The 23,981-nt window shown below is 48.4% G+C and overlaps 1 protein-coding gene across 6 annotated transcripts in view; it reads right to left on the minus strand.

Annotated features, from left to right (window-relative positions):
* The window catches only part of PLEKHG5 (pleckstrin homology and RhoGEF domain containing G5), a 110,293-nt gene that overhangs the window by 19,594 nt on the left and 66,718 nt on the right, over positions 1-23,981 (minus strand). For 2 of the 6 annotated variants that reach the window (XM_072608719.1, XM_072608724.1), the window contains exons 3-7: positions 5,451-5,580; positions 2,284-2,386; positions 1,432-1,492; positions 752-843; positions 221-357 (exon numbers count right to left, since the gene is read on the minus strand). In XM_072608719.1, coding sequence (XP_072464820.1) covers positions 221-357; positions 752-843; positions 1,432-1,492; positions 2,284-2,386; positions 5,451-5,580 — 523 coding nt within the window. Of the gene's footprint in view, positions 1-220; positions 358-751; positions 844-1,431; positions 1,493-2,283; positions 2,387-5,450; positions 5,581-5,837; positions 6,146-14,833; positions 14,947-22,405; positions 22,659-22,693; positions 23,349-23,981 lie in introns of those variants that run through there. The other 4 variants (XM_072608718.1, XM_072608721.1, XM_072608720.1 and 1 more) reach the window with 4 other exon arrangements.

The following is a 23,981-nucleotide window of genomic DNA, read 5'->3' on the forward strand; positions in this document are numbered from 1 at the left end:
GAATTTAAACCCAGGACACACTTGATTCTGAGTCCAGAATGCACTTTTCATCACCATTCTGGTCTCCTCTCCCCTCTCTTCTCTCTCCTTGACTTTCTCTCTGCTCTCCCATCTCCTTATTCCTTAAACCCTCAAGCAGGAGATAGGAAATTAGCATGATCATGGGGCCAGGTGCCAGCCAATGGAAGCCTCCCCTCCCAGGGTCAAGCCCTCTGCTCACCTTTGACCCTCAGGTAGTGACCCCCAAACCTGTAGGCTTCAAAATGGAGGGAGAGGGGCGTATTGGACTGGTCTAAGTAGATATCCACTTTGTTGAGCTCAATGCCCTTTCTCTCAAACACAGGCAGCAACACTTCCCTGCCACAAGGGAACCACCATGTTATTGACCCTGACCTCAATGCTCAATGCCCTACCTCCATCCCTGAACCCCAAACCCACACCTCCCCCCAGCCCCCATTCAACAGGTTCAAAGGCTGCAGGACTGCAGATTCAGAACTGGAAAGGAAAGCATCCAATCCAACCCACCCTGATTTTATAGAAGAGGAAGACTGCCCCAACCCTTTCCTCATCTAACCCCCACTACTATTTCTGTAGCTTCAGCATCCAACCTAGCACTTGACACTTGAGATTTTTTTCCAATTCAGTTAAAAGACTACTAAAGTGAGAAGCATGAGGAAAGAGACAGGAAAGATGCCCACATGCACACCCCATGGCAACCTCCCAGACACAGAAGGCCACACCAGGGCCCTACCCTAAAGATTTCTTCTTCATAGCAGGGACGATCTCTGTCTCAATGTCAACATTCAGGTCGAATTTCAGGGTGAAGCACTCCTTGCTGGGGTCCTAGCAGGGAAGACACAGAGCTAGAGGATGTCCTGACCACTCCCTGAGATAGGGAGCGGGCTTGTGAACTGCGTGGGGAGAAGGACCTTGTCCTGGAATGATATACCATTTCTAAACTGCTGAAGGACCTGAAGCTGCTGTGGGGTCAATGGCCACTGGGGGGCGAAACAACAGTCTAACACGCAGAAGAGAGGCATCACCACTCCAACAAGGTGGTGCCAATCAAAGGCACTGGCGTGAGGCAGGGAAGGACACTAATTTCTAGACGGTTCTGTTGGCATTCCCCCTCTCTGCAGCGTAGCCCTGATAGTTCACCCTCATTACGACTCTACACGAAGTGATCCATGCCAAATCTCCCCTCTCCAGTCCATCCCCCCCTTCCCACATCTGGCTAGAAGCATCCCCCTACAGTCCTGAAGGAAAGGGGGAAAGGGAACACATGCTGATGAATGTATGCATACGTGGGTACAGGGCATTCCCAGGCTGCAGGAGGGGAGGAACGGGCTATATGTCCCAGGGAAAGGGAGCATGGGAGTCTGACGCCCAGCAGCTCTGAATCTCCCCCAGCCACTAAGAGGGGCTCCTTACATCTGTGTGCCTCCTCCGAGCTTTCTTCTTTGCCAGCTTCAGACCTGAACCTTTCCGCTCCCTGTGGGGCAGCAAATGGAGTAGGGGTAGAGATCAGGGAGGAAAGCTCTCCCAATAGGCCTGGGGAATGAGGGCAAGGCCAGCCCCAGAGCCCTGGACAGAGAAGTTGGGACTCCAAAAACACCCTTCCTGTCCCATCCCCCCAACTGCCCAGGATTGGGGAGAGCAAAGCCAGGTCCTGGCTTGAGTATAGGCACGCCCTCTAGTGGCTAATGGAAGAATAATGCCCCATTTAAACACCGTCCCAGTATCACTGGATTTGAAGCTGGAGGGCTGTCTTATTCCAAGGTCCTTATTCTACAGATGAGAAAACTGAGACCCAGAGCACTGAGATGATTTGCCTAATGGTCCCACAGGTAGTGAGTTCTGCTGGCTGTGTGCCTTTGAGTAGGTCACTGTCTCTCATTTTTCTCATCTATAAAAAGAGAGGTTCAGGGGCCCCTTCTGGTCTAAAATTTTGGTGAGAAGCAGATCTGGAATTCCAACCCCAGACTGCTTCCTTTGGTCCACACTGCCTATTCTCAGCTAGTTAGCTAGAGGCTAGGAGAGGTGCCCCCTCCTCCCCCATTTCTCCCCTTCCCCAACTCTCCCAGGTCAGGGGAGACTTCATTAGGGCCAGTCTCCTCCAAAAGTCATCAAGCATTTTCCCTGAGGCCCAGAGAAGAAACCTGTCCTAGGCACCTTAGAGGCAGAATCAGCAGCTGAGGCCAGTGGAATCCTGGAATCTAGTCTTCTGGCTAGACCTGGGGAGGCTGTCCCACCCTCCCTTACCCTCCACTGTCCCAGTCCTACCCTTTGCTGTCCATTAACCCTTCATCGTCCTCTTCCAGGTCTGAAGCTGGACTGGTTCGGGGCGGGCATGACCTTGTGGAGACGTTCCGGGCCAGGATGGAGCCTGAGGAAACAAAGGAAGGAGAAATAGGAAAAGGTGAACTCCTCCCTTGCCACCTTGGTCACAGGTGGCTGAATGTCTGTGACTAATCTCATGACCCCCAAGTCTCTACTCTATGATAATTATATCTGACATTTCCTGTTTTTTTACCTAATAGTATTTTATTTTTTTCCAATTAGATAGTTCTCAACATTCACTTTTTTAAGATTTTGAGTTCCAAATTTTTCTCCCTCCCTCCTTTCCTTCCCCCCTCCCCAAGACAGCATGCAATCTGATAGAGGCTATACATGTACAATCATGTTAAACACATTTCCACATTAGTCATGTTGTTAAAGACAAAAGGGGAAAACCATGAGGGAGAAAATAGTATGTTTCGGTCTGCATTCAGATTCCACAGTTCTTTCTCTGGATGTGGATGGCATTTTTCATCAGGAGTCTTTCAAAATTGTCTTGGATCCAAAGTGCTTCGATGTTCATAAAATACATTATCTCATTTGATCCTCACAACTGAAAGAGGATAGATATTATTATTTCCCCTGGTTTACAGATGAGGAAACTTGCCCAGGGTCACTCAGCTGGTAAGTGTCTGAGGTGGGATTTGAACTCAGGTCATCCCGACTCCAGTACTTTATTATTATGACTAACATTTGTGTAGCACCTATTATGTGCCAGGCACTGTGCTAAGCACATTACGAGTACAATCTTGTTTGATCCTCATGACAACTCTAGGAGGTAGGTGCCATTATTGTGACTATTTTATAGATGAGAAAACTGAGGCAAACAAAGGTTAAGTGACTTGTCCCGGGTCATATGGCTAGTAAAGCATCTGTGGCTGGATTTGAACTCAGGTTTTCCTGACTCCCAGGCCTCTCAGACAAGATGCCCTTGTGTTCAGCCTTGCACAGGCAAGGAGGGTGGTATTGATTTCTGGGTGTCTTAATGAAAAAAGACTTCAGATCTTCTTCCAGATCCACTCCTAGCTCTCTCTACAACACACCAGGAAGGTGGTCACTCAACCTTTGCTGAGGCTTCCATTGAGGGGGAAGGTGCTACCCAGGCCTCTTCTTTCTACAACATTAATAGGAAGTTTTTCTTTCATTCAACTTCCAAAGCATCCGAGGATTATTGATTTGGAGCAGGGAAATCCAACATCCACATTCCACAGAGGAAGAACCAGAGTCAGAAAGGTAGGTGAGCTTGCCCATCAAAGAGATTTGGGCAGGATCAGAACCCAAGTCCTCTAAGTCCAGAACCAGTGTTCTGTCCCATGTATCTCCAACTCCTCTTGATCCTGCCCTGGAGGCCAAGGAGAACAAGTCTTCCACATGCTAGTTCTTCAAATACACAAAGATAGCTGTCATGTCCCCCACACCAAGTCTCATTTCTTCTAGATTATCCTAACGGGATATATAGATTCCAGGCCTTTCCCTATCCTGGGTGCCCTCCTTAGGACACTCTCTGGCTTATCCTTTATCTTTCTAAAATGTGCTACATCCAGTTTTCAGATGAAGTAATCAATACTGTCTCCAGTCATATGAAAAAATGCTCTAAATCACTATTGATTAGAAAAATCCAAAGTAAAATAATTCTGAGGTACCACTTCACATCTATCAGATTGGCTAATATGAGAGAAAAGGAAAATGGCAAATGTTGGAGGGGACGTGGGAAAATTGGAACTAACGCATTGTTGGTGGAATTGTGAACTGATCCAACCATTCTGGAGAGCAGTTTGAAACTATATCTAAGGGACTATAAAACTCTACCTTTGACCCAGCAATAGCACTATTAAGTCTGTATCCCAAAGAGATTTTTAAAAAGGGAAAAGGACCTACATGTACAAAAATATCTGTAGCAGTTCTTTTTATGTAGTGGCAAAGAACTCGAAACTGAGGGGATGTCCATCAATTGGGCATGGCTGAACAAGTTGTGATGGAACAATTGTGATAGATTGTGCTATAAGAAATGATGTGCAGGATGCTCTCAGAAAAACTCGAAAGACTTACATGAACTGATGCAAAGTGAAGTGAGTAGAACCAGAAAGAAATTGTATTTAGTAACAGCAATGGCTGTAAGGGTGATCAACTGTGAAAACTTAGCTATTCTCAGCAATACAAAGATTCAAGATCCATTCCAAAAAAATGCTATCCACCTCCAGAGAAAGAACTGATGGCGTCCAAATGCAGAGCAAGGCATAATTTTTAAAAATGTCTGTTCTTTTTTTTAAATTTGTGTTTTCTTTCGCAACATGACTAATCTGGAAATATGTTTTGCATGACTGCACATGTATAACCTATATCAAATTGCTTGCTTTCTTAATAAGGGGGAGGGAAGGAGAGAATTTGAAACTCAAAATTTTTTAAAATGTTAGAAATTGTTTTTATATGTAATTGAGAAAAAAATAAAATATTAAGAAATGTAAAAAAAAAATATGATCTCCAAACCAGAAGAATTCTTTTCCTTCCTGGCTAAACTGGGACAAGGTTGGAGTTCAGAAGATTGTATGACTCAAAGGAAAGAGCCTTAGCTATGATGTAATCCAAGTTATTCATTTTACAAATGGAGAAACTGAGGTCCAGATAGGGGAAGTGACCTGAACAAAACTGTCCAGGGAGTAAGTAGAGTATCATAGGATCATAGATTTTTTTAGCTGGAGTCTCTAGGCCAATGAATCCATCCTTTTTAGGAGGAAACCAAGGCCCAGAGAAAGATTTGCCCAGAATTAGGCAGCTGAAATATAAAGGCTCCAATTCTAGTCATCTAATCACTACACCATGATACTTCAAATTCATGTCCCGAGATAGCCTGGGCTAGGCCTAACTCCCTGCTGCTTCCCATCCTCAGCTGATGATTTCTGGTTAGTCCTGGCCTGTCCAACACCATGATCCAGTGCAGGGTCTTCATATATCAAACCCCTTCCAGGAACAGTGTGAGGGGAGGACTCAAGCAAGAAGAAGTCCTTGATTAGAAGGGATAGGCCCTCTGACTTGATGGTGCCATCAGCCAGCCATGAGGGTGTACACCCTGGGAATCCCCCTCTCCCATCTCCCAAGTCCCAGACCCAGCTCACCTTGGGGAGGCAGGTCAAAGCGGATGTGCCCGTCAAAGTGCATGGTGCTATGAAACTTGCCGTCACACACCTCACACAGGTTGAGGGGCCCACGGCGGTGGAGCTGCTGACAGTCGGCGTGGTGGCATACCTGGGAGCGAGAAGCACAGGCCTCAGACATAGGCAGAGGGACTCTGGCCAGACCTGTGTCCATCACAGAGCATCATAACCAGAAAGCACTCCCCCAGTGACCATTCAATCCATTCTATTCCTAGACCAGAATCCACTCTGCGACCTATCAAGCAAGTGGGTTTCCAGCCTCCTCTTGGAGGCCACCAATGGAGGGGAGCCTCCACCCTTCCCAGGCATCCCATTCTCCTTTGGGACAGCTCAGTTAGGAAATTTTACCTTAAAAAAAAAACACCATATTTGCCTGGTTGCTAAAGTCCTCCAGGGTTGAGCATAATCTCCCCAATTCCTGTTCCCTTCAGGCAGTACTTCAAATACTTGAGGGAAGGTACACTTTCCTGTTCCTCTGAGTCATCTCCTTTCCAGGCTCACCTAATATGATTAACCAAGCACAATGTGGGCAGCCCGGCCCCAGGTGCAAAAGTGAGAGTGTGGAAGACAGAATTCCATTCTAGCCAATCATTATTTGTCAGGCACTGGGAGAGACACAAAGCTTAGGTAAGACCCAGTCCCTGCCTTTGTAAAGTTTACAGGTTGGTAGAAAGATTAAAAAAAAAAAAACCCAGAGACAATCATAATGTGAAATAATACATAGTAAAAGCAGGAGAAGTACAAGTACAAGAAGAGACTTCTGAGTGATGAAATAACAGAGAGAACACCAAAGCCGGTGTCCTCCCTCTGCCATTTACAAGACAACCTCCCCGGGTCTCATTTTCCTATCCGATCATTAAATGAAGGCCTACTTGACCCTAGGGTCTCTTCGTGTTCTAAGAGCTACCTACCATTTCCATAGTGTTTTAAGTTTTCCAAGCATTTTACATGTTATCCCATCTGATCTCCACAACAACCCTGTTGTTATTCTCCTCATTTTACAAATGGGAAAACTGAGACAGACTGAGATCCAGTGATGAGCCTATAGTTCCCCAGACTTGATTCAGACTCAAGTCTTTCTGAATCTATCCACCATGCCACCTTGCTGCTCTAGAGGGATGATCCCACTAAATGCCCTCCCCCAGGTTCTCAGCATCTTATGCCTAGCCTCTTCAAAGTAATCAGCTGGCTGGTCTCTCTGCCTCAAGACTCTTCCCACATTGGCTGCCAAAGGGATCTTCCTCAAGTATAAACCTGACAATGTCATCCCCCTATGCCTTCCAATGCAAATATAAAATCCTCTGTTTGGCTTTTTTTTTTGTGGGGCAAAGGCAAAGAGGGTTAAGTGACTTGCCCAAGATCACACAGTGAGTAAATGTCCAGAGGCCACATTTGAACTCAGGTCTTCCTGACTCCAGTGCCACTCTTCCACTTAGTTCTCCCCTCTGGCTTTAAAAGCTCTTCATAACCTGCCCTCCATCCCCCCCCTTTTCCAGTTTTCTTATGCTTTATTTTCCTTCCAGTCTCAGCTAAGGTCCCACTTGCTGCTAGAAGTCTTTCCCAGTCCCTAGGATTTTCCTGGGGGATTACTTCCCATTTTCCTCCTATCTCTGGTAGTAGTCTGTAAGCAAGTTATCTTCCCCATTAGAATGTGAGTTCCTTGAGGGCAGGGACCCTTTGTATCTCCAGTATTTATCACCTTGCAACAGTTCAGACTCTCAGAGACCTCATCTGGGGTTTTCTTGGCAAGGATACTGGAGTGGTTTGTCATTTCCTTCTCCAGCTTACAGATGAGGAAACTGAGGCAAACGGGGTGAAATGACTTGCACAGTAAGTGTCTGAACTCAGACTTGAACTTGAACAGTCCTCCTGACTCCAGGCCCAGCACTCCATCCACAGCACCACCTAGCTGCCCCTTGCTTTTCACAGTGAGTACTTAATAAATATTTACTGACTTGGTTTCTAGGTGAAAGACTAGGGGCAGCCCTCTCTTCTTTCCTCAAGCCTTCCACCCCACCCACCTCCCCCCCCTCTCATCAGAGCCCCTGGCCTGCTATTTTATTAAGAGGTAAGAGCTGCCATTTCTCCCTTCTCTTTATCTCAAAGCCCCTTCATCATCCCCCTTGTTCTCTCCCTAACCAACACCCTTGCTTGTACCCTCCAGGTTCCACCCTCTCTTCCTTCCCCAACAGATTACCCCTAAAATCATCCCCCTATCTCTCTAATCTTCAGTCTTTCCTTATCTCCTGGGTCCTACTCTGCACCTACCTACATCCAGCCCTCTCCCGGCCTACGACACCAACAAAAACCCTCACTAGAGGCTATCAGCTTCATAGGATATTGTCCTATATCTCTTCTCCCTTTCCCAGCCAAACTCCTAGAAAAAACTGGCTAGAATCAGATACTTTCACCACCACCACCACCATCACCACCACCACCACCACTGCCACCACTTCCTCACCTTCCTCCTCCTCTGGCTCTTAACCCCTTGCAATCTGGCCTCAGACCTCAACCTTCAACTAAAACTGCTCATTAACAGTGACTTAACTGCCAAATCAGATGGCCTTTTCTCAGTCCTTAGAGCATTGAGCCTAAAGTCAGGGGCTTTTCTCATTGTTGTTCAATCCTGTCTGACTCATTGTGACCCCACTGGAAGTTTTCTTGGCAGAGAAACTGAAGTGGTTTACTGTTTCCTTTTCCAGCTCATTTTACAGATGAGGAAACTGAGGCAAAAATGGTTAAATGACACAGTTTCACAATAGCTAGTAAGTGTCTGAGGCTGGATTTGAAGTCAAGAAGATGAGTTTTCCTGACTCCAGGGCTGGCACTCTATCCAGTGCCCCTAGAGTCAGGAAGACCTGAGTTCAAATCCAGCCTCAGATACTTACTAGCTATGTGACCCTGGGCAAGTCATTTAACCTCTGTTTGCCTCAATTTCCTCATATGCTTCTTCCTCCCCAAGTTGTTTTGAGTATCCAGTGAGATAAGAATTTTTATAAGGACTTTAATAATACAAGTTCTTAACACAGTGCCTGGCACAGAGCAGGCACTATAGAAATGTTAGCTATTATTATCATCCTCCGTGACACTGATGACCACTCCTCCCCCCAATGCCCCCTTGGTTAGCCTCCTGTCTGGCCACTCCTCAGTCACCTGTGTTCATTCAACATCCATGTGTAAACACAATTTTGGGTCTATCCCAGACCTCAGTTTTGGGACCTATTCTTTCCTTTCTGAATTCTCTCTGTGACCCAATCAGCTACCACAGGATCCATTAGCCTCCCTATGACCTTGCCCTCTGGTTGTGTTCTCTCTCCTGAACTCTGCCCATTTGCTGGACATTTCCTAAGAATATTCCATAGATATCTTAGACTCAACATGTTCCAAACAGAAGCCAATGTATTTTTCACCAAACCATCCATCTTTTGAATTTCCCAGTATCCATGAAGGGTCCTACCATCCTCCCAGTCACTCTGGATTCATAGTTATTGACCCCATTTAGTTATTAAATTTTATCAATTCTCCCTCCACACCTTTCATCGATATTTCCTTTTCTCCCCTCACCTTAGCTCATGTCCTTCTCCCCTCGAACCTGGAATATTTCCACAATTACATGATTGGACTTCCTACATCTAGTCTTTCCACTTTCAGATCCACTCATTAGACTATCAATTCCTTTAAGGCAGGAGCTATTTTTGGCATCTTTTTGTAACTTAAAATTGTTGGACTGATTGATCCATCCTGCCAAAGCAAGACTCCTAAAGTATAGGTGTGATCATGTCACTCTCCTCCTCTAGAAGGACCAATGACTCCCTACCACCTCCAGGATCAAATAGAACCCACTCCCCCCAATTTGGCACTTAGAGAAATCTTGCTCCAGCCAACCTTCCCAGGTGTATTAGTGTATTATCATATGTCACTCTACTTCATGGACTCTGGGTCCAAACTAAACTGTCCTCCATGCATTTTCTCATACAGGACACTCACTGCATCTTCTCTCTCTCCCAAGCCTATAACGAAAGCACCCCTTTCCTAACGGGTTACTGCCTGCCAGACTCCCTGGCTCCCTTTAAAAAGCCAAGTTTCAACTCTGCTCCTACAAGAGGCTTTTTCTAGATTCCCATCCCCACCAAAAAATGACTTTATGTTTACTTAGGTGACTTCCCTCATAAAGCATAAAGCTCCTTGAAGGCAGGGGTTGTTAGGTGGTGCTTTAAAAATATGTTTGTTGATTGACTTTCCAGTCAAATTGAGTAATTCAGCAATCACTAGTTAAGTACCTACTGTGTTAAGTACAACTAGCACCAGTTAAGTACCTACTATAAGCCCTGTGAATACCAAAACCAAACAGTCTGTGCCCTGAAGGAATCCCATTAGCAACCTGCTGATTATGCTCTGGGAGTGAGGGTGGGGGTCTACCATATAATCACAGCAGACATTTACATATCTACTCAAGGTTTGGAAAGCTCTTTACATGCACAATATCTCATTTGACCTTCACAACACCCATTATTATATCCATCTTCCACTGAAGGAAATTGAGGCTCAGAAAGGTTAATTAACTTGCCCAAGACCAGGATGCTAATAATCTAGCTAACTTCCATATGGGCGGCCAGGTGGAGCCATGGCTAGAACACTGGACCCAGAGACCGGACATTTACTGCCAAAGATAAATCTGTGTGACTCTGGGCAAGTCTGTAAAATGAGCAGGAGAAGGGAGCCGCAAACCACTCCAGTGTCTTTGTCAAGAAAACCACAAATGGAGTCACAACTAAAACAACTCCACAACAATGTCTGTACGGCACTTTAAGGTTTACAAAGCACCTTACACAAGTGAGGACTTTGTCGGTTAGTCACAATAGACATGAGAGACAAGTACTCTTAAAACTCATTTTACAGATAAGGAAATTGAGGCTGGGAGAACTTAAGTGACTGGCTCAGGGTTTAGGAAGTGTTATGCCTCAAACTAGTGCGTGTAGGAAGCGAGATTGGAACACAGATCTCCCTGATTGCAAATCCAGAGTTCTCTGCTTCTTCCGTAAGGGTCAAAAGTGGGATTTCAAGTCTGGCATTCTGTCTTCTGTACCCAGCTGTCTCACTATGACCTCCACCCCCCAGGTTCTACACACACACACACACACACATCACAATGTTTCATATCTACATCTATATGTGTGTATACATGTATTATGTATACATTATATATACACCTATATTTTATATGTTAGACCTATATATACATATACAGACATAGAGGATACATATTTCTAGATAAATATATGTACATGCAATATATACCACAAATATATATGTACATGTGTATATACATGAAAATATATGCAGACATGTACATGGGCACATGCATCTATACCATGAATATATGTAGGCATGTGTATACACATTAAAACATATGCATGTGCATGTGTACATAAAACACATACCCATAATACATACACATATATACACATGCTTACAGTATGTGTTAAGCTTTAATAGTTTAAAAATGCAACAAGACTTTGCGACTCTGTGTGTGTGTGTGTGTGTGTGTGTGTGTGTGTGTGTGTGTGTGTGTACGAAAGAGAGAAAGAGAGTGAGGGGGAGGGAGAGAGAGAGAGAGAACCCTGAATAACTTAAATCAGGCCCTGGCCAATGGAAATTAGACCCGTAAATATCATAGCCCCAAATAAATGGATAGTGTAGACAATCATTATTTCAACATTTATTAAGAACCTACCACATGATACAAGGTCCCATTAAAATAAAATCTGGTCCTTACCCTCTAGGGCTATAGGGTCTGGTAAGTCCTAAGGGAAGGAGAGAAAAGGGGAGATCAGAAGAGTCACCAAGGACGTAGGCCTAGAAGGCTGGAGCAGAGTGGGAGGACATTATTCACTGTCCTGTCTTCAACAGGGGTCTGGTTGTGAGGAAATCATCCCAAATAGCAGGGAAGAAGGAAGGGAAGGAAGGAAGGGTATGTAAAGGTGAACTCCAGGTGACCCTGTCTGGCCCTTTTCCTCCTCTCTCCAAAGACCAGAGCCCAGGATGCTAGACAGAGACCCAGCAATAAATCTGTTGGAGGCCCCACCCTGGGAGACAGTGGGCACTGGGCAGCATGAAGCCTGCTTGGAACTAGAAAGGTCTAGGGTAGAGTCCCTCTCCCCCACTTCGTAACTACTGAATCTCTCCCCGTTGCTGGCACCTTTTTCATCAGAAGAGTTCCCTACAATAAGAATTATCAAAGACAGGTGTCTCCCTCAAATTAAAATTAAAAATGTGTGGCCATATATATACATACCCATACATTTTGTCCCAAAAGTCTTAGTGCAGTTTTAAGCTTGCCTGCTTCAGCTTTCAAGGTCTCCTTCCTCTGGGAGGCCTTCCTTGGTGACTCCTCTATCTCCCCTTTCCTCTCCCTCCCCTAGTACTTACCAGACCATAAGGCCCTAGAGGACAGGAACCATGTTTTATTTTAATGTGAACTTGCATGTGGTAGGTGCTTAATAAATGTTTGTTCATCAAAATAAATGACTTGTCTACACTATTCATTTGGTGCTATATTATTTACTGGTCTAATTTCCATTGACCAGGGCCTCTTAACGTAAGTTTATACTTATAGAAATAAATATACACGTACACACACACTGTGTGTGTGTGTGTGTGTGTGTGTATGTGTATCACGGAAAGTTAGAGCTGGAGAAAGAATCAGAATCTCAAATTCAAGGCTTTTCCCACTGCAGATCTCAAATTCAGACTCAGAAAATGGGACCATCTAATCCAGCCATTCAACAAGTATTTGTAAAATTCGGACCAGGCACCCTTGCTCTGTGCTCAGAATACAGATACAATAAATGAAGCATTCCCCACTGGCAAGAGGGCTACATTCCAAGCAGCAGCTGTGGAAAGCAGGCCCGGGGACTTGCCCAAAGTCACAGAGCTAATGGGGAGGCCCTAAGGTGGAGAGGTGGGGGGAGACTGAGAACCAGGTCTCTCTACTTCCAGTCAAGGGTTCTTTCTACTGAATCAGATTTCTTAAAATGTCATTTTTCATGTTACTTTTCAGTGCCATTTATTAAGCACCTACTATGTGCCAAGCACTTTACTAGGCACTGGAGATAAGAAAACAAAACTGAAATTGTCCCTGTCCTCAGGGAGCTTCTATTTGACCTGATTTGTAAATCAAGATCCATCTGCCTCAACAGAACTGTATTTGCTACTATTCAAAACTTGTAATCCCAAGCAACATCTCTCTCTATACTCCCCACCCCTCACCCCAAACCTGGTTCCTCCTTCCCAGCTTACACCCCTAGAAGAGCAAGAAATTCCTCCCCGCTCCTGTTGCAAAGCCCCCTCTGCTGGGTTTCTGGCCTAGGAAGATGGAGGGAGACTAATCTTAACCTGGAGGTCTGTAAACTTGATTTTTTTAAATATTTTGATAACTGCATTTCAACATAATTCGTTTCATCAATAGTCCTGTGGATTTTCTTTTATCCATTTAAAAACATAATTCTCTGTGGAAATATGCTTAACACACACACACACATATATGTATGTATAAAGAATTAATAGCCTATATCAGGCTGCTTGGCTCTTGGGGAGGGAGGACGGGAGAGGAAGAAAAAAAGAAAATGTTGCAAACTCAATAGATAAATATTTTTTAAAAAACATAATTCTCAGAAAAGAGATACATACATTCATCAGACTGATGCACAATAAACAAAAAAAGGGTTCAGCACCCTTGCTGGAGAGCTCAGGGGCGTAAGGTCAGGGAATGCTGGGAGAGGGCCATTTACTGAAACCCAAACCCTTGATTTCACATAGTGGAAGCCAAGTTTTCTCCCCAGACCACAGAGCACCAGGGGTCACTGAACTCTGAATGGCATCGGTCCCCTGCTAGGGGTCAGAAGGAGTGCACATCTGGGCACAGCTGCTCTGAGGATGAGGCAGAAAAGGCTGGCAAGGAGGAGGGTATCCAGAGTGGGCAGTGCCTGACCGCTCCTCTCCTCTCTCTCTCTCTGTCTCTCCCTCTCATCTTGGAGACCTCAGCGCCCCGGAAGGAGGTGGCGGTAGGGGGGAGAGGAAAGGGGAGAGCAGCTCAGGCAGAAGCCAGCTGAACCTCTGTCCCTGACCCCAAAAAAGCCACAAAGCCTCAAGTTAGTGGAACAAACAAGAGAAACAATGGGAGGTGTGGAGGGCCTCCAGGGATGTCCAGAGGCCGACAGTCCCACACCAGCTCAGGATCGGAGATGTCACAGAAGGGCTACACAGACCTCTGAGTCCCTGGAACCTCAGCACAGATAAAACTTCTGACTGCTTCTTCTTCTCTAGCCCCAAAGGAAGCTGGGACTAAAACAGAATGAAAATCTGAAGTAGCCACTAGACCCTACTGTAGGGGAAGTGGGGGGGAGGTTGGGAGCACTGGAAATATTCCCAGGGAGAGACAAAGTCGAGGTCAATCAGCCAAGCATTTACTTGTATTAAGCCCTTAGCCTTTACTATACACTAAGCACCTTACTAAGGGGGAGTGGGGTGGAGGAAGTCCCTTTCCCTCAAAGGGCTTACCGTCTAATGGGGAAACAGTATCAGAACATAGAGTAGACAGAAAGGATGGCCTTGGTTTTGGGAACACTCCAGGGTAAAGGTCACTAAGCAGATCCACTCCATAGAAATGGAGAGCAGTAAAGTTGGGAAAGGGCTATGGCTCAGCAGGAGGGAAAAGAATGATGAGAGGGTAGAGGGAAGTCAGCTTTCCCAGGTTACACCCATGTACACAGAGGCCAAGCCCATTCACTCTTTCAGAGACACAGACCCTCAAAGTCACCGGGAAGCACCTCACTTTCTCACACTAACAAACACACTCATATTTCCTAGGGTACCCCTGATCCCCCAGTCCCACAAAGACCCCGACTTCCATGCAGCCCAAGGACATGGGACAGAGGGTGGGGTGGGCAGGGACAGGGAAGAAACAACCCAGGGGAGAGGCCGCGTCCTCTGGAGGCCACATCCTGACAAAAGACAGGATGTACTGACAAAACTGTCCACCGCCTAAGTTCTCCTCACCACCCAGGTCCACTCTACTGCCCTGCCCCCGGCAGATGGCAGATCCCAATCTCCACTGCCATGCAGATACGAGGCGCTTGGAGATCATCCTTCAGGAGTCACTAGATCTCGGGCCCTAGAGACCCCGGGCCCTAGAGACCCCGGTAGTGTGGTACCTGGTGAATAAAGGGCAGCTTCTTCCCCTCCCCAATTGAGTATCCCCAGGTAGTTAGAAGCTGAGATTAGACCTAGAGGAGGTCCAGGGTGGGGAGTAGATAAGGAAGTGGTGCCGCCCCCTCTCCCCCTACCTGATGTTTGCAGCCCCCTGCGTCCCCAGCCTGGTGAAGCAGTGGCGAGGACAACCCTGGACTGCCCTGTCCTGAGACTCCGTGGCCTGTCCCCATGGCAAGGATAGGGAAGCCAGCGTCTGCGCCGGCGGCGTCTGTGGACAATGCCGCTGCCCCCGCTTCCTGCCATTGTACTGCACACTCCCGCCCCCCAGTCCCGGTCAGGCCCCCTGGAGTCACCCGCTCTGCCTTTGAACTCGGCCCAACCCCGGGAGACCTGTCTCCCTCACTGTCAGGGAAGGGGCCCTTCCCAGAGGGGAGCAGCTGGAGACACTGGGATAGAGGGGGCAGGCAGGGACAATGTTGGGGGTAGGAGAAAAGGACAAAGAAAGACCAGGGATAAAGGGGGAGGGACAGGTATAAGAAACGGAAGGGAGTTCAGAGTCCACGCCTGGGCAGGGCGGGAATTCCCTAGGTCCAAACTGGGTTTTCCCTAGGGTCAGAGGTTGGGGCACCTCACTCTTCAGGATCCAACACCTCCTGAAACAGATTAAAGCTATGTCCTAGGGCTTTGCCTTCCGCCAGGGGGCACCGGGTGCCCAGGTGGTTCTCACAGCCACCCTCACCATCCGAGGGGAGAGGTGCTTTCAGGTGCTATGGGGAGGCCAGATGGAAGAGTAAGGGATCGCAGCAACACCCCTCCCCCAAATCAGTCAAGTCTTTCTCCTCCAACTTCCAAAGCCTCTAATTCAAGATCTGGGAACTCTTGGGAAAAGGACCCACTTAGTAACACATCCTCCCACCGCAGAACAGCTGCCCTAGCTTCGGCCTCATGTCTCAATGCTCTACCTCCACTAAGGCACCGGTTCAGGACGATCAGGCGCCTGGACCACCTCCGGGATGCACCCTTGGATCCGGACCCAGAGCCAAAACAGCAACAACCACTACAAATGCTTCTTCCTTCCTCCCTAGCCCAGTGGCAGGACGGGCTAATGAACCCCCTGCCGCCCAGCGTGAAGAGCCCCTTTGAAGATAAGATATGGGGGCGGCTTAGGAGGGACCCGGAGCCTCCTTGTGTCCGCCAGGCTCTCTGTCATTCCCCGAGCTAGGCTGGGGAGGGAAGGAACAGGAGAAGGAGATCAGGAAGGGCCGTGCCTGCCCCCGGGCAGTGAGTAACCCCTCCTCCCCCACCTCAGGGGAAGGGGAGGGCTGGTGGAAAATCCCCAGCCCCGGGGGACCATAGAACTGCTCAGTGGTGCCCAGACCTCTGCTTGGGGAATCCTAGCCCATCCCCTTTCTCTTCCCGGGGGGATTGCATGCTTCCTGCAGCCTGATGGACAAACTATGGGCGCCCACAACCCCGGACCTGCTAGGGGAAAAGGGTCTGACTCCTGGGCATAGACGGTGCGGTCCAAGGCCCGCCCTCTTCCAGCCCAGACCTCCTGCAGGGCTCGGGGGTGAGGGAGGGACTGAGGCCTGGCAAGCCTGGGCCCGTTCGGGCTAGTCCTAGAAGCCAGAGGTGCGAAGCCGGAACCTCCCTCCCGGGTCAGACTTGGAGAGGAGCGGCCGGCTCTAAGCGCTGGAGGCGAGGGGAGGCGATGGAGACATTCCTGGGCATCAGCTCCTCTTTCCCTTCACATCCTCCAGTTTATACTGACTGCACAGGTGGGAAAAGGAGTCCCTGGGGCCCGAGGTCTAGCGGAGGGGGAAGCACAGCCTCCCCTCCGGGGGAGACTGCCCCATTGTTTGCGTGCGCCCAGCTGGGAATGCGAGCCCCAGCAGGAGTCATATCCTCCCTCACCTCCAGCTCCTCTGAGTCACAGCCCTCCTTACCGCTTCGACTCTGAAGGGGGAGGAGTGGAAGAAGGACTATACGGGCCTGACTCCTGACTTGGGGGCACGTGGGCCCCGGAGTGCTCACAGCCAGCTGGGGAATGGGGCTCCCCCTCCACTTACTGCTCGGGGGCACTCAAGAGACCAAGCCAGGGCGCCAAAGACTGGGAGCCTGGGGCTCCAGGGTTCTGCCTCCTTTGATCTCCATCTCCCGGCCTCTCCTATGCCTGAGGATAACGTTACCCAGACCCAGCTCTCTCCTCCCCCTCTTCCCCGGAGAGCTGGGGCACTAATTAGCTAATGAACCTGGGCCCGGCCTGTCTGTGCCCACACTGTGGCTGGAGCCCAGCAGACAAGATGCCAGGGGGCCTGAGTAGACCACTGTTGGTCTAAGGGTGATCTTGGGGGAGGGAAGGAGTCTCCCCGGGATATCAGGACTCGGGCCTCAGCTCCTTACTCATGAGTCAGGGCCGACTTGTTGAAACTGATACCCAGAAACCAGATCTCTGTAAATGAATAATGAAATCTTCAGGAAAGGAGGGCCCTGCCTTCCCAGGCCTGCCCCCCCAACTCCCTATCCTTTTGGGCTTCCATACTACAGATAGAGATTGAAGAGAGTAACTCAGGGTTCTTGTGCACCTTTGCCCCCACCCCCCCAGTCTTTGTCCTCCATAGAGGCCCAGAGTTTAAAAGTTGTAGGGGAGGGAGCTTGACAAGGCTTTTGTGTCAGTCAACCTCTTGGAGACTCCCCATCCCCAGTGTGGTTGGGGAAAACAGGTACTGAAAAGGCTGGGATCTGCTTCTGAAGGACTGATTTCCCCTGGGCAAGGCATAGTGAAGAAAGAAGGGGATAAGCATTAAGCACCTACTATGTGCCCAACACTTTGCTAAGTACAACCCTGGGAGGTGAGTGCTGTTATTATCGCTACTTTACAGTTATGGAAACCGAGGCAGACAGATTAAGTGCCTTGGTCGGGGTCACAGAGCTAGTAAGTCCTCCTAGGCAGAATTTGAACTCAGGTCTTCTTGACTTCTGGTACTACACTCTATCCACTCACTGTGCTGCATAGTATCCAGGGGTCTTGGCTTTCCCCTCAGGTAAAAACAAAATCACAAAATCTTTAAGCTGGAAGGAACCTCAGTCTCTTCAAGACCATTATCTATCTGAGCAAGAATCAGTTGCCTTATATGCACATAGTAGGTGCTTAATAAATGTTTGCTGACTTGGTTAAAGGATACAGGGGAAAGAGTACCAGATGTTGAGTCAGTGGACATGGATTCAAATCCTAATTCTATCACTGTTTCTGTCACTTATGTAACTTTGGCCAACTGACACTCTGAACCTCTTTAGGATGAGGATCTTTAGGATTAGGTGCCTTTGAGATCCCAGCCAGCCAGCCTGACCTTCCTTTCCTCCAAGGACAGCTCATTCCATTCTTGGACCAAGGTGGATCTCAGAATCAGCCAACCAACAAGCCTTTAATAAGTGCTTACAATGGACCAGCTGCTAGATACTGATGATACGAAGAAAAAGCAAAAAATATTCCCTGCCCTAGCCCTACCTTCTAATAAAAGTCTTAAGACTATCAGCTCTGAATACCCTATCCTCTCTCCAGTCACCTCCACAATTAGGAACAGCCCTGACCAGTCACCAATGCCTCCAGGCCCCAGAATAAGTCACTTGCTAATTCTCACCTCTCTTTTCAGAAACTCATCTAGATTGGATTAGCCCTTAGAAATTTAATGTAACATACATTAAACACTAGGTACCAGCCTCCTCATTTTACTGTGGTTCAATTATTTCCGACCCTTCATGACCCCATTTGGGGTTTTCTTGGCAAAGATAGAGGAGTGGTTTACTACTTAATTCTCCAGTTCATTTTACAGATGACAAAATTGAGGACAGAGAGTGACTGGATTGGAACGTGGGTCCTCCAACCCTACTAGGAGGTAAGAAATGCAATCCCCAGTTCAAAAACAGGAGGAGTTGACTGGAACGTAGGAGTGCATGAAAGGCACTAAAATGAAATCAGTCAGAAAACATAGGTTGGATCCAGGTTTTAGCCTTTCAAATGCCAAGATGAACACTTAAACCTAGAGGCAATTGGGAAGCCACTAGAGACTTTGAGGAGAATGACATTGTCACACTGGTGTGCTTTAGGAACATAATTTTGACAGTTGCGTGGAGAGCAGAGGAGCAAAATTTGAGCCCAAAAAAACATATCAGGGGCCATTACAAGAAAGGGATGATGAAAGTGGGGGGCTATCTAAGTAGAAAGATGTATACAAGAGGTGTGGTCAAGGGAGAATTGAAAAGACTTAGCAACTGAGTACATATGGGGGTTGAGGGAGAGAGGAGTCAGGAACGGTTCATCAATTTTAAACCTAGACCTCTGCAAAGATGGTGGTGTCCTCAACAGAAACAGATTTCATCCTGATCTCTTTTCTAAGATTCAGACACACACCAAGATACCATGGTATAGTGGGATGAACCTCGGTTCTTAAGTCAGAGGTTTAAATCCCAGTTGTACTATTTATTAACTGTGATTTTGGATAAGCCATATCCATCAGTGTGCTGGTAAGTGTTAATAACCAGTTCTCCTAAAAACATGACACATTTCTCGGCTTAATCTACATTATTAAACAATAAATCTAGCACTGATTTGTACTCTTTGCCAAGGTGTAAAAGCTCATATGGAAAATTTAACAATATGCTAGCCAGTTGGAACAGGTTCCAGCACAGCTCTGACACATCTCTCTCTGTGTCTCAGTATCCTTCTAAGTAAAATGAAGGACTTGGAGCAGATGGTCTTTGAGGTCCCTTCCATGTCTATATAGACCCATGTTCCTATAACCAGACTTCTAGTGTATCTAAGCCTAACTCCATCTCTGCTTGGCTGCTGTCTCCATCACAGGCCAGGTTGCAGAAAGAACTTTTGGAGACTTCATTCCTGGAGACCTTCTGTTCAGTTCAGTGACTCAAGACCTAGCAGGGCTGAGGAAGAAGCTACCCCACTCAAGGCCAGAAGTTGGCATACTTCTCATCTCTTTAGGATGTAGTGTCCCCAGACAAACCACTACACAGGGCCCTGACTACTGAAGGCTCCCTTCTGCCTGGGTACCCTCCAACAACCACATGCATAGGGCTCTGGTCCTCCAGGGGATAAAGGATCTAGACAGAAACTTTCATTGGAGACCATCTATAGGGAGATGTAGGGAGGAGGAGAAAAGGACGCCACCTGGTGGCCAAGTAAGGAACCCTCAAGCTATAATACATCTCAACAAATGTCTGAAAGATCCTGGAGTCCGGAAGATCTGAGTCCAAAACCAATCTCCAACACTTACTGTGTGGCCCTGAGCAAGTCTTTGTGCCTCAGTTTCCTCATCTATAAAATGATCTGGAGAATGAAATGGCAAACTACTCCAGTAACTCTGCCAAGAAAACCCCAAAAGGTGTCACTGAGACTCAGACATGACTGAAAAATGACCAAGCAACAACTTTCCCTATTTCACCAAGGGGTCAGCAAGGGACTCAGCACATTCTGTCCCCAGCAATGCTCCTCAAACTGCCTTTATTCATTTGTATTATCTGTTTCTCCTGATGAAATGTAAGCTTCTTGAGGGTAAGAAAGGATTTTTTTTCCCCTATTCTTATCTTTGCATATCAAGGACCATTCCATTTCTGTCTATCCTAATGCTTAGCACAGAACCAAGGACAGAGCACATGGTAAGTGCTGGAAGGCTGATCCCTTGGACTTTTTCAACTTTAATCGCTCAAGTCCAACCCAGGGTGGAAGAAGACAAAGAGGGGAGCAGAAAAGAGGCTCAATTTGCATTTGAGCAGCCCAGGTGTGTACTCCAGCTTTCCTGCTCACTATCCCAAGAGAACTTGGGCATGAGTCTAATAATACTGGCACTGACCCATAGGGAGAAGCGCCATAGACATGGGGTCATTGCTATTTCATCAAAAATCTGGAATTGGAAGGGGACTCCAAGGTTGTGTGGTCCAACTTCTGCACTCTACAGAAAAGGAAACTGAGGCACAAGGAGATTAAGTGACTTACCCAAGACCCCATAACAAGGGGAAGAAGTAGGATTTGAACTCTGGAGCTCTGATTACAGGGGGAAAGTATGATTTGCTGTGCAATCCCCTGGGGATAGGGTTGGGGTAGGAGTAAAATAGGGAATGAATCTCTCAGGAAGGAGGACATTTAGCTGGAAACCTGTGGAGTAAGCTGTGTGCGTTTGTAAAGTACAATAGGAGAAGGCACGACCAAAAAGCTGGACAATGGCACCTAGTCTGGGAATATCAAATACCACGTCTGCTTCCTCCTACCTATGTGATCTGGGGCAAGTCATTGAATTTTTGTGGGGGAAGGAAGGAAGGAAGGAAGGAAGGAAGGAAGGAAGGAAGGAAGGAAGGAAGGAAGGAAGGAAGGAAGGAAGGAAGGAGAAAGAAAGAAAAGGAAATTAAGGAAGGAAGAGATGGAGGGAGGGAGGGAGGAAGAATAAGGAGGAGAGAGGGTTGGTCAAGATGACCCTTAAGGTCCTTTCCAGTTCTGGGTCAAATAATCCACCACACCCCCAGAAGAATGTAAATCCCTTAGGAACAGAGTGTACAACTTTTGTCTCTGAATCCCCAGACTGGATTGTATTGGACTGCCTGCCTCCAGATCTGGTCCCTATAGTGACAGCTCACATTTAAGAAAGTGACTGGTCCATGACTGAATCTCAGTTTCCTCCTCTCTGTAACAGGCACAAAAACTCCTCCTGAAGTCTAATTTGAAGTTTACTTCCTTCACAATAGCTCTGTGGCTTAGGCATTAAAAATAAAGTATCTCAGTTTTGCAGACTGAAGTCCTCCGACCAAACTGGCAAGGTGACTGACAGCTAGGTAGTATCATGGAGAGAATACTGTTCTTAGAGAAGGAACTGAATTCAAATGTGACCTCAGCCACTTAACAGCTCGGTGACCCTGAGCTACTTATTTATTCGATCTCAACCTCAGTTTCCCCTTACGTAAAATAGGGATAAAAATAGCACCTCTCTCTCCCGTGTTGTTGAGAGGATCAAATGAGAAAACTTATGGAAAGCATTATGTCAATACTGGAGATTCTGGTGGACGGGTCACAATGACAAAACAGGTGAAGCCGAAGCTCTTAGGGGTTGTGACTTGGGTCAGAGGATGAAACCTGAGGTCTTTCCACCCCCTCTTCACTGCTTCTTCATCTTTCTCGATTTTCACCGGCCCCAGAGGGGTCTTCTTGAGACCATACACCCTCCTTTCCCAGTAGTGACTTCCTCGGGTTTCCCCTACTGGTTCTGCGTGGACCTTCGGGTTACTATTGGACCAGAAAAAACAGCCCGCAACTCCGAGCTGAGACCCCTAAAAAGCTTATCAGCCGAAAGAGAGGAAAGGTCCCTAGGGAAAGTCAGTGTCCGCGAAGCCGAAGCGCCTCTGGGAGCCTCGTTTGGAGGAGATGAGTTTTGTGCCCACTGACAAGAGGGATAAACTGATACCCAGGCCAGTGCCTGCGTAAGTGTCAATCGTTTCACTGGCCACCGCCACGGTCCCTACCTTAACTAGGAACCCGAGGCCCCCAGAACAGTAAAGACCACGCCGTCCCCTCTAGCACTCCAAGGGAAAAGCGCGGCGGGGTGCGGAGACGTTTCAGTTTTCAGTCGATCACCTCCCACGCTCCCCTCCCGGGCTCGCCTCCTCCTCTTTTACCTGGCGTCTCCCTTCCACCCCTTACTCACCCCCAGTTTCCAGTCCAAGGTTCAAGCTCAGCGATGTGCGTGACGGTGGGAGCCTCTCCCAGCCTCCCTCCTAGGTATCAGAGGGGCCAGCTGGTCGCCCTAGGCTGGAGCTGAGACTCAGCACTGTGGCAGCCCCAGGATGGGGAGGAGGAGAAGAGGGGGAAGAGGAGGAGCCAGGTTCCCCCGGGGGAGCCACCTCGCCGCCAGGCCAAGCCCGGTAATTACGGTAGCGCTGTCGGGATCTACCACCTGCGGGGCATGGGAGTGAAGGAGGAATGTACTACTTACTAAGGGTGCAGGGCGTGGACAGAACAAGGCTGGGCCCGGGCCTCGCGGGGCAGCAGCCAGGAAAGGAAGGAGTGGGCAGGGGCACGGGCGCGATCTTCCACAGCCCTCGGGGATCCCGGCCAGAGGACTCGGGCAGCCCCCTTGGGTTGCAGGCAGCCCCTGCGGCCGGCTCTGCAGCGCTCTTCCGCGTGGGGAAGGGACTGGGGCTGAGGCTGTCATCTGAAGGGGCGTCCTGAAGGCAGAGAGCCACATATGGCGGTCGCCAGCGGGATGCGGAGCAGCCTTCAAGCTCGAGGATGAATACTGGGACAACCTCTAGGGCGTGACTCCTCCCCCTTCCCCTCTACCCTCCCTCAAACTCAGGGAAATGCTTTGGGCAAAGGGGAGGGCTGGAGAGCGGTCCAGGAATGCCTTTCACTAAGGCTGGAAGCTAGTTGTCTCCGGATCGCCGCTGGGGAGGGGGCAGGTGGGAGCTTGGACCGCAAACACAAGGCTGAGTAGGGCTGCGCTGCACAGCTGGAGAGCGCGCAGGTGGGTGGGCGCAGGGCTCTGTCTCCGCCCCGCTCTCCAGCAGCCTGCGGGACCCCTGGGAGCCCACAGAATGCCCCCGACGGTTGCTCCGACTCGCTCCCTCGTTCACTCCCTACCCTGCTCCCGGACCCTCCAGATTTCCGCTCCCTGGCTATAAATAACTCCTTTCTAACCGCACTCTGGCCGCGCCCTGGAAACTCTCCCTGTGTGCTCCCAAAACACTCCCTGCTTTTTTTTCTTTTGACCCTATCCCTGGCACTGAGTTGAGGGGGAAAACAGGCTCGCGACGCCAGGTTAACTCCTCCTCCCCACGCGGCACCCGAGGGGAGCAGCTGGAGTTTAAAATAACAGTGCAAAGATGGATGGGAGCCCAGGTCTCAGATCGAGAGCTGCCACCAATGGCACCCAGCCAAGGCCGGAGTCTGCCCCTTGAGCTGGGCCCCCACGTTCAGTGGAGGGGGAAAAGGAGATCGAGGGTGGGATTATTAGCCTATGAGCGCTACCAATCTCACACACACTCCGCAGAAATGTCCAGGCTGAACCCTAGGGTGCTACTGGGGAGATGGGGGCGGTCTCCTTGGGAAGCTGAAGACCCTGTATGGTCGGCCCTTATCAACATCCATATTACAGAATGATCAGCTTCCTTCTCACAAAATGTCCCTCCCCTTAACCTGTGGCCAAACTGTTGGTGGAGATGGAAATGAGGTGGGGGGGGGCAGGAGCAGTGTGAGGAGTCCCAGGTCACCGGCCGCCAAGA

The sequence above is a fragment of the Notamacropus eugenii genome, chromosome 5 (genome assembly GCF_028372415.1).
Source record: "Notamacropus eugenii isolate mMacEug1 chromosome 5, mMacEug1.pri_v2, whole genome shotgun sequence".
Classification (NCBI taxonomy): domain Eukaryota; kingdom Metazoa; phylum Chordata; class Mammalia; order Diprotodontia; family Macropodidae; genus Notamacropus; species Notamacropus eugenii.